At 41.3% G+C, this 11569-nt stretch overlaps 1 protein-coding gene across 1 annotated transcript in view; it reads left to right on the plus strand.

Moving 5' to 3' along the window:
- Positions 1-11391, plus strand: part of LOC126354311 (uncharacterized) — a 34959-nt gene extending 23568 nt beyond the window's left edge. The window contains exons 4-5 of the mRNA XM_050003865.1: positions 6011-6245; positions 10881-11391. Coding sequence (XP_049859822.1) covers positions 6011-6245; positions 10881-10885 — 240 coding nt within the window. The 3' untranslated portion in view covers positions 10886-11391. The remainder of the gene's footprint in view (positions 1-6010; positions 6246-10880) is intronic.
- Positions 11392-11569: the final 178 nt, after the last annotated feature.

The raw sequence follows: 11569 nt of genomic DNA on the forward strand, positions 1-11569 counted from the left end.
TACAGGGTGCACCCATCTGCAGGTGGTCGCTCATGTCGGCACCAATGATGTGTGTCGCTATGGATCGGAGGAAATCCTCTCTGGCTTCCGGCGGCTATCTGATTTGGTGGAGACTGCCAGTCTCGCTAGCGGGATGAAAACAGAGCTCACCATCTGCAGCATCGTCGACAGGACTGACTGCGGACCTTTGATACAGAGCCGAGTGGAGGGTCTGAATCAGAGGCTGATATGGTTCTGCGACCGTGTGGGCTGCAGATTCCTCGACTTGAGCCATAGGTTGGTGGGGTTTCGGATTCCGCTGGATAGGACAGGAATCCACTACACGCAGCAAGCGGCTACACGGGTAGCAGGGGTTGTGTGGCGTGTACTGGGCGTTTTTTTTTTAGGTTAGATGGCCTCGGGCAACTACAGAAAGGGCAGCAGCCTCAAACAGTGCAGGGCAAAGTCAGGACATGCTGGGGCCAAGCAGCAATCGGTATTGTAATTTGAAACTGTCGAAGCTGCATTGGTAAAGTACCGGAACTTCAAGCGCTGATAGAAAGCACCGAAGCTGAAATCGTTATAGGTACAGAAAGCTGGCTGAAGCCAGAGATAAATTCTGCCGAAATTTTTACAAAGGCACAGACGATGTTTAGAAAGAATAGATTGCATGCAACCGGTGGTGGCGTGTTTGTCGCTGTTGTAGTAGTTTATCATGTAGTGAAGTAGAAGGGGATAGTTCTTGTGAATTATTATGGGTGGAGGTTACACTTAACAACCGAGCTAGGTTAATAGTTGGCTCCTTTTACCGACCTCCCGACTCAGCAGCATTAGTGGCAGAACAACTGAGAGAAAATTTGTAATACATTTCACATAAATTTTCTCAGCATGTCTTAGGTGGAGATTTCAATTTACCAGATATAGACTGGTACACTCAGATGTTTAGGACGGGTGGTATGGACAGGGCATCGAGTGACATTACACTGAGTGCTCTATCCGAAAATTACCTCGAGCAATTAAACAGAGAACCGACTCGAGGAGATAACATCTTGGACCTACTGATAACAAACAGACCCGAACTTTTCGACTCTGTGAGTGCAGAACAGAGAATCAGTGATCATAAGGCCGTTGTAGCATCCCTGAATATGGAAGTAAATAGTAATATAAGAAAAGGGAGGAAGGTTTATCTGTTTAGCGAGAGTAATAGAAGACAGATTTCAGACTACCTAACAGATCAAAACGAAAATTTCTGTTCCGACCCTGACAGTGTTGGGTGTTTACGGGAAAAGTTCAAGGCAATCGTAAAATGCGTTTTAGACAGGTACGTGCGAGTAAAACTGTGAGGGACAGGAAAAACCCACCGTGGTTCAACAACAAAGTTAGGAAACTACTGCGAAAGCAAAGAGAACTTCACTCCAAGTGTAAACGTAGCCAAAACCTCTCAGACAAACAGAATCTAAACGATTTCAAAGTTAGCGTAAGGAGAGCTATGCGTGAAGCGTTCAGTGAATTCGAAAGTAAAATTCTATGTGCCGACTTCACAGAAAATTCTAGGAAGTTCTGGTCTTACGTTAAATCAGTAAGTGGCTCGAAACAGCATATCCAGACACTCCGGGATGATGATGGCATTGAAACAGAGGATGACACGCGTAAAGCTGAAATACTAAACACCTTTTTCCAAAGCTGTTTCACAGAGGAAGACCGCACTGCAGTTCCTTCTCTAAATCCTCGCACAAACGAAAAAATGGCTGACATCGAAATAAGTGTCCAAGGAATAGAAAAGCAACTGGAATCACTCAACAGAGGAAAGTCCACTGGACCTGACGGGATACCAATTCGATTCTACACAGAGTACGCGAAAGAACTTGCCCCCCTGCTAACAGCCGTGTACCGCAAGTCTCTAGAGGAACGGAAGGTTCCAAATGATTTGAAAAGAGCACAGGTAGTCCCAGTCTTCAGGAAGGGTCGTCGAACAGATGCGCAAAACAATAGACCTATATCTCTGACGTCGATCTGTTGTAGAATTTTAGGACATGTTTTTTGCTCGCGGATCATGTCATTTCTGGAAATCCAGAATTTACTATGTAGGAATCAACATGGATTCCGGAAACAGCGATCGTGTGAGACCCAACTCGCTTTATTTGTTCATGAGACCCAGAAAATATTAGGTACAGGCTCCCAGGTAGATGCTATTTTTCTTGACTTCCGGAAGGCGTAAGTAAGAGCCTACGAAATATCAGACCAGCTGTGTGATTGGATTGAAGAGTTTTTAGCAAACAGAAAACAGCATGTTGTTATCAATGGAGAGACGTCTACAGACGTTAAGGTAACCTCTGGCGTGCTGCAGGGCAGTGTTATGGGGCCATTGCTTTTCACAATATATGTAAATGACCAAGTAGATAGTGTCGGAAGTTCCATGGGGCTTTTCGCGGATGATGCTGTAGTATACAGAGAAGTTGCAGCATTAGAAAATTGTAGCGAATAGGCACTTGGTGCAGGGAGTGGCAACTGACCCTTAACATAGACAAATGTAACGTATTGCGAATACGTAGAAAGAAGGATCCTTTATTGTATGATTATATGATAGCGGAACAAACACTGGTAGCAGTTACTTCTGTAAAATACGATTTGAAGTGGAATGATTATATAAAATTAATTGTTGGTAAGGCGGGTACCTGGTTGAGATTCATTAGGATAGTCCTTACAAAATGTAGTCCATCAACAAAGGAGGTGGCTTACAAAACACTCGTTCGACCTATACTTGAGTATTGCTCATCAGTCTGGGATCCGTACCAGATAGGGTTGACGGATGAGATAGAAAAGATCCAAAGAAGAGTGGCTCGTTTCGTCACAGGGTTATTTGGTAACTGTGATAGCGTTACGAGATGTTTAGCAAATTCAAGTGGCAGACTCGGCAAGAGAGGCGCTCTGCATCGCGGTGTAGCTTGCCTGCCAGGTTTTGAGAGGATGCGTTTCTGGATGAGGTATCGAATATATTGCTTCCCCCTACTTATACCTCCCGAGGAGATCACGAATGTATATTTAGAGAGATTCGAGCGCGCACGGAGGCTTTCAGACAGTCGTTCTTCCCACGAACCATACACGACTGGAACAGAAAAGGGAGGTAACGACAGTGGCACGTGAAGTGCCCTCCGCCACACACCGTTGGGTGGCTTGCGGAGTGTAAATGTAGATGTACGATTAGAAGAGTAGAAGAGAAAACTGAAGATGTGTTGAGTGAAAAACAGTTTAGCTTTAGGAACGTTAAAGGCACCAGAGAGGCAATTCTGATGTTGCGGTTAATAATGGTAGCAAAACCAAAGAAAAGATCAAGACACATTCACAGGATTTATCGTCCTGGAAAAAGCATTAGACAATGTAAGATGGTGCAAGGTGTTCGAAATTTTGAGAAAAATAGGCTAAGCTATGGGGAGTGACGTGAATACAATATATAATACGTACAAGCATTGTACGTTAATGAAACATGGACTGCAGGAAAACCGAAACAGAAGCGAATCGAAGCATTTGAGATCTAGTGCTTCAGACGAATGTTGAAAATTAGGTGGAGAGTTAAAGTAACGAACGAGGAGGTTGTGCACAGAGTCGGAGAGGAAAGGATATGTGGAAAACACTGGCAGAGAGAAGGGCCAGAATGATATGAAATACGTTAAGATATCATGAAATGACTTCCATGGTACTAGAGGGAGCTGTAAAGGGCGAAAACTGTAGAGGAAGACAGAGACTGGAATACATTCAGTAAAAATAGTTCTCCTCACCGAGCGACGTTAAATGTTAACTTGTCACAGCCTCATTTCGTCAAATACTATACTTTCAGTAAAAAATTTATCATAAGCAACTAACACATTACTCGTTACACATTACTCATGACTCATTTGTCGTTAAACACCAACTTAGACTCTTGAATCTGATATAAAATAGCTACACAATGCTTATATACTATTAAGTTAGCAAATACATGCACATGTAAAATCGTCCAGTTATTTTTGTAAAACGTTTCCGATGTTGTGATCTCCAGTAGAAAGACTGATTTCATGTAGCCTCCTACGTCAACATATCATACGCAAACCTTACATTTCTACTCAGCTATTCCAACATGACTGCCACATCATGCCTTGTCTCACTCTACAATTTTTACCAGATAAATTTCCGTCCATTACCAATTTTACGGCTCATTTATGCCTCAGGATGTGTCCTGTGGAACAGTCCCTTCTTTTAGTCAAGCTATGTCGTAAATTCCTTTTTTCCCTGTTCGATTTCGCAGCACTTTTCCAAAACTATTCTCTTCTTCTCCAACTATATATCTCTCACGTTTCCCTTCCAAAAAAGGCTATATTCCAGACAAATATCTTCACAGAAGACTTCCTAACATTTAAATTGACGGTAGATGTTAACAAATTTCTCTTTTTTTCAGGAACTTTTTGATTCCTATTACCGGTCAGTCTTTTAAATTCCTCAATGTTTCTGATATCGACAGTGTTTTTGTTGCTCAAAGAGCGACATTCACTTAATGATTTTGACGTATCATTTCCTAATTTAATACTTTCACCATGTGCTGTTTTTATTCGACTACATTTCATAACGCTTGGACGAGGGCGTGCGGAAAGTTGATGCCTCCGAATTTATTATGCGAAAACTCCAAAAGCTTTTTATGTGAAACAAAGTTATTACATTTTATTACTTATTTGCAGCCCTCTGCGGCTAGAGGGCTCCGAATTGTAGCGTTTAACATGACGGTGTGTAACGTTGTTATGTCTGCACGTGAGAAACAGAATGCTGTAACCGAGTTTCGAATTCGAAAAGTTCGTCCACACATGGAGCAACCTCTGCTTCAGCATTACGATGCCAGACCACATACTACTGCTTCGACATCAGAGAAACTCCGACGCATTGTGTTCATTGTCATCGGTCATCTTCCATACAGTACCGACTTTACCCCATCTGATTTTCATCTGTTTCCAAAACTTAAAGTATACCTTCGACTATTTCACTTTGCTAGTGATGAAGCTTTGCAAGCAAAGGTGAGGTTCGTGGTCCGTCAACAAAGTCAAACATTCTACAGTGACAATATGAACGAACTGCTCTCTCACTAAGAAAAATTTATTCGTCTCCAGGGAGTCTATGTTGAGACATGGATATGTAGACATGAAGAGTCAAGGCTTAGACAGCTAATAACGTTTGTTTTATTTCAAATCCTCTAAGATTTTTCACATAAAAAATTCGGAGCCATTACTTTTCAGCACGCCCTCGTACAGTTGTATATATAGGCAATATTGATACTTCTGTCTTAAACGATCAAGTTTACTTAAAATTCTGTATCCTAGATATAACAAACTTGCTTTTGTCTGCAGCTTTACCTGTTACGCATTTGTAGCAACCACGAATTTCACACATATTCTTATTTAATACATGTATACACGTTTCACACCGTTGTATAAATATTTCATCTGTATCTGTAGCGAATTAAGTTTCATGTCAATCCTCAAGAAATCTGTAAGTATACCTAGGTAAGCGTCACTCTATCTATTCCGCACCTCCACCCCTAGAGGCAGTATGGATATCTTGCTTCAACAGTATTTTTATACAACCCTCTCCCGTTTTCTACGTGTGAAACATCATCGGGGGTGCTTTCACCAAAAACTATGAATTTGATACTTACTTACATCGAGCGTTATCCAATATTTTTACGGGTCAATGCTGCACGTACATTACTCCATAGCCTTTTTATATGAAAAATGTGTGAGGCATATCCAAAATTTCGTTGAAGATCCTTAGTTTTGCTTCTTTGTAAATTCCTTTTAACTCCCACCTCCACCACTATGAGAGGTAGAGCGTTTCTGTCCGCACAGTATTTATTTCCACATAGCAAGTGATATACTGTATATATCAAGTTTGGTTGATATCGATCCAGTGATTTACATACATGCGGTGCATTTGATAAGCACGAGTATATATGTTTCTTTTTCTGATCCTGAACTCCGAGGGACTAAGCCGCTATTATTCCTTTGTACAGGTGGTGACTCAGCAGAATAAGCCGGACTCTTATGAACCCGACCCGCACTCCCATCAGGAAGAGTACGGTGGTGATTCGTACTCCAACATCGGTGGTGGTGGCGGAGGTGGTTATGGTGGTGGTTATGGTGGCGGCGGCGGCGGCGGCGGCGGCGGCGGCGGCGGTGGCGGCGACTGGGGACGCAACGGAGCAGCACACAACATGGCCTACAGGGCTCAGCGTCGCAAACAGAACGGTGAGCGATAGACTGACAACTAGCACTACGCAGTGGGGATGCTAGACGCTGCTCTTCAGCTTTACGAAATGACTGTCAAGTTCCCTTCACAATACTGATACGTTACCTCATTTGCATCGAAATGTTTGTCAGGTTCCTTTCACAATACTGAGACGTTACCTCATTTGCATGTCGTTCACTATGTGTCACTTCTTCTGTAGTGAAAAAAATACCTTGTTTTTACCTCTTACCATTGATTTTTGTTATTGTTGAGTCTATGAGTTTTTGACTTAAAATAACTGGTATTTTTACTCACGGTGTCAAATTTGTTCAGCTGGTTCATCCTCGTAAAATGACCAATGGCTTCCCAAGATGTCTGCCATTAGCTACAATGCTGACAACCCAAGACAAATGCCGAGCTTTACATCTTACACTAACTGAATCTTCTTCCCTCACTTTCCGGTATTGCTTGTTCGTTTTGCTAGTGTATCTCTATACAAGGGTTATTCATTAAGTATCCCCGGAATTTATTAAACGATCTCGTGGAAACTATAAGACATACAGACAACAGACACATAGCAGTGGAAAAATGCGTCACTTAATGTCCGCACATTATTGGCTCTCGGTATAGTTACTGTTAGCCCGCCCGGTTAGCCGAGCTATCTCACGCACTGCTTTCGTGGCGGGGAGTACCGTCCCCGACACAAATCCGCCCAGTGGATTAGTGTCGAGGTCCAGTATGCCAGCCACTCTGTGGATGGTTTTTAAGGCGGTTTTCCATCTTCCTCGGCGAACGCAGGCTGGTTCCTCTTATTCCGCCTGAGCTACACTGTCTCCACGTACGCATACACTACTGATGTGAGACGTTCCCAGGGAAAGGGGAGGGGGGGGGGGGGGGTGTCCACTGGGGGCAGAACCGTGCATTTACCCTGGGTTCGGTGTGGCGCTGCGGTGGGGTGAATGGACTGCTGTAGCCTGTTGTGTACCACTGAGGGTTACGGCGGGGACGCAGCTTCTCCGTCGTTTCTAGGTCCCCAGTTCAGTACGATACAGTGGCTACTGTATGTGGCGTACATACGCAAATACTGGCGGAAAAGCACGCGTAATTCATTGAAGTCGGAAGAGAAAGGTGCAATGACAGCAGCATGGTTTCGAAAAATTTCGATTAGGTTGTCCGCATGCAAGCGCGAACTAATTAGATGGGACAATATGTCGTAGATGATTTGTTTACAGGTTACCTCGCCTGTCCCCTTGTGGCACATCCCGCAACTACGCCATGGGGCGTATTATGAATCGAAACTTGACGAGATACTCTTACTTTGTCCACTGATTCGTATCATTTTTCTGCATGCTTTTAAGCTTCCACACAATCATCTTCTTAAGCTTTGGTGATACTTAATCTTGTATTTAAGCAACGTGAGCTACATTTTTCATTTGATCTGAACACTGTTTTGTTTCCCATTACATTACGTCATACCTAATGTCCACCATCCTTTCGACAGCAGCAAGCCAAAGTCCGTACATCGCTTCACTTTCTAAGATAAATTTTATTTTTTATTTTTTCTTGAGTTAAAGAATCTTTTTCCTTATTCGATGGAATGTACATATCGTGTTCACGTGTTTGTTTCGAGTGCAAATCATAGAAAGTATGCGGTGAACCTGAACTGAACCGACAAAATTTCGAAACTTGTTCAGGGATACTTCAAGAATGCTTTGGTATGTGAGACCCGTGGCTTCCGGTAATTCTTTACGGAATAATCACATTTCTTTTGATTTCTCACTCCCAATTATCTCCGTTTCTGTATTAGATTGAGAATATCAGTACAACTGTGAAAACGTGGAACGTGTGCGCCGTCTCTCTTGTTCGGTAACAAACTTTCTCCCTTCACTCACGGTACTTGATGTTGTCTACTTTGATTCCCACTTTACTCTTCGTCCTCAAGCTTGCCTTCACTACTGCTAGATTCAGTGTTAGACTTGTTTTTGCGGCAATAGTAATTGTACGTTATTAATTGATAACAGAATTGTTGTACTTGGAAATAAGGGCGCATCGGTCGTTCGCCCGTGCGCTTGAAACCCGTCAGAAAGTGTCCTGCTGTTCTAGAGACCAGACTCCTTGCTTACGAAGTTATTCTGAGATGCTCCGTGTATACGACAGTCGAAGTAATGGCAATAGTTTCTGTTTATCGTAAGGTCGCCGTGATTTTCGGTAACGTCCGCGGGTGGCCAAGTGCATTAATATCGTGATTCGGTAGTAAAGTAATACCCAGCTGTATGGGTAGCTTTAGTAACGAAGAATTTGAAGATACACCACCCCTGTGTAGGTTACCTGAATGCAGTGGAAGAACTGCTCAAACACCTTTTGCCGAGGTGTTCACTCAGCGGCGGGAACCCTGTAAAAGCACTTTTGCATCTGTACACAGGTACCTGCGGGAAATCGAATCCCTTCATGTTATGGTGATTCACATTACAGGCTTTTTCACCGTTTTGAGGATATTGTCACAGAAACAAAGGTAATATGGGTAACGAACTGAATATCTACATCTACATACCTACTCTGCAATTCAAAGTTCCGAGCCTGACTGAACGTTCATTGAACCGCCTTCAAGCTATTTCTTTACCGTTCCACTCTAGAACAGCGCGCTGGAAAAACCAACACTTAAATCTTTCTATAAAACCTCTGATTTGTCTTCTTTCATCAGTTGATGATAACGTCTCTCTTTGTTGACGCTCGCCAACAGAATATTTTCGCAGTCAGGGGAGAAAATTGGTGACTGAAATTTCACGAAGAGATCCTGCCTTTGTTTTAATGATTGTAGTTCAATTCACGTATCATGTCCGTGGCACTGCCTCTCCTATTTCGCCATAATATAAAACGAGCTGCCCTTCTTCGAACCTTTTTGATGTCCTCCATCAGTCCCATCTGATGCGGATCCTTCATCGCACAGGAATATTCCAGAAGAGGGCCAACAAACATGGTGCATGTAGTCTCTTTAGTAGATCTGCTGGGTTTTCTCAGTATTCAATTCATAAGTACATTATTACTCCCTAAGAGCTACCGTATAACACGACTCTCTTATACCAAATACTCACTGAATGACTTCCGAAATTTTGTCAACGAGCTAGGATTCATCATTTATATATACTCAAAGATACTATGATGTCTTAAGAAAGGCAATTCAGTTACAGATATTATGGGCATTATTCGCGCAGAGGCAAAGCTGATCGTCGGGAAGTAAAACAAATACACATAAAAACAAAAATTTTCTTTCCAGCAGCATGGAAAAAAAATTTAAAAAGTAGTATATTTAAGAAGAAACAACACTTAGTAACAATTTATATAATGTTTCTGCTTGTGAAAGAACTTAGCTCTCGGATAGTTGATTCTTTTCTTAGCTGGAATTCAGTTTGCTTGGTCGAAAAGCGTAGTTCATGTTATTCATGGTTATTAGGAACATGCTTGGAAGTGAAGCCAGAAAAAAGTGTGACGCATCGTTCGAAACAAGTCACGTCCATAAACAGAGGTAATATGATTTTTGTGTTGAAAACTTTGTCGTAATATATAATCACCTGTGTCACTTGACACGGCTACAACTACATCTCATTGGAAACTACGATTTCTATCAGCTCAACGTTAACTGACTAGACTTTAATATAATTTTTTTATACAGAACTCAATATTTTGTGTGATTCCACAGAATTGCAGCACTCGATGTTATGCTATCTTGCTTCTTGAAAGGCTGATACAAACCAAGTTTCGACAAAACAACGAAAATTCGTATATAGGGATCCGGCTAAAGTAGTTGTAGCTGTCATTTATCTAAATATGTGTCAAATGTACCAAGGGCTTTCCAATGAAATAAAACAAAATGATATGGTTTTAAATGAAGCTCTAGATTCTGAAGCGATGATAATTTTATATACACAGAACTGCATCTTTTATATCATAAATGGATTGTAACGTGCCCCAAACAGCAACATATATCTCTTATAAGCAAAACACAAGCAAGTGCTTTCGCTGCGTAGATTAGTTTTTAACCCTGACAGTATAACACATTGTCAGCTGGGAACTGACGACAGAAAGTATAATTTCTGGAAACAATTCGATTGAAAACATTTACTCAGGTAAATAGCACATTGGCATATTTCCCAATGATTATGTACTTGCCACCACAATACAAGCTTCAGAAAATTTCCCGGAACCTTGTTTTCAATGTGGCGTTTTCATACACTTAGTGTGTACTCTGGCAATGATAAAACATTTAATACGGTTTTAATCCATCGCTGTCTGACATGAAATTAGATACACGAGTGCGAAAATTACAATAATCGTTTGGGAATTGGAATTAAATAGGTATATGACTGGAAGGCTCAGACTCAAAAAAGACGTCATTGGGTCATCAGTTGTGAATCCAGTTAAAGATGAGGTTATATGACCAATGTAGCCTCATAGAAAAAATTGTTTTAATCTAACTGTGACTTACAAAGCTTAAGACATACTGAAAAAACAAAGAAGTTACATGAATACCGTGCGAAATAGAGGTAATTATTCATCGTTAAATGAATGATGAACACATCTTTAGCTTTTTATTCCATATGTTCTTAGCTAGGGTGTAGTTGCAAAGTAAATAATTCGCCTGCTTCTGTTTCTTCCAGGTTAAATCGTCGACCATCTCTCAAAGAGTAATGGATGCCTTTTATTGACCCAAGATCTCATTCCAGTGACAGAAACATGGACCTGTTCACAAGGTAACAACAGATAACACAGTGTTTTCCACCAGTACACCTTTTTTGTTGAGAAACAAATGAGCATCAAAACATATTTACATAACAAGTGACTGTCAGTATTAATTCAGCTACACATGGACAATGGTGGAAGCCCAGTGGAAAGATTGGCTATTGAACTAGGCTCTCAATTATCTATGCACATTCGAAGCATACCTACAAGGAAGTGTGAAGTGACTATCAGAGTGGGAGCTGTGAAGAAGCAACACTGTGCGCAGAGATATACTGCTCTTCAGTTGTAATGTGTGAGTGTTTATTCCATACACTCATATGGTAGTTCACACTGAAATGTATCACTCATCGCCTTATTTCCATTTACATCATTATTTATTTATTTATTTGTTATGAAACAGTTTTATATTAAACTGAATAATACAAAGCATTTTAGTTCTTTTAAAAGAAGCAATTATTCACTGTACGTCGCGTTTTGATAGCTACAATTATGTACTATGGAAACTTGTAACGTCTAAGGAAGAATACCTCTGGAGAATGTTGGAATGTAAGCATAAAATGCCTAATCACACCGTAAACATTTACGTATCTTGTATATTTTTACAGAG

Source organism: Schistocerca gregaria, chromosome 3 (assembly GCF_023897955.1).
Source record: "Schistocerca gregaria isolate iqSchGreg1 chromosome 3, iqSchGreg1.2, whole genome shotgun sequence".
Lineage (NCBI taxonomy): Eukaryota > Metazoa > Arthropoda > Insecta > Orthoptera > Acrididae > Schistocerca > Schistocerca gregaria.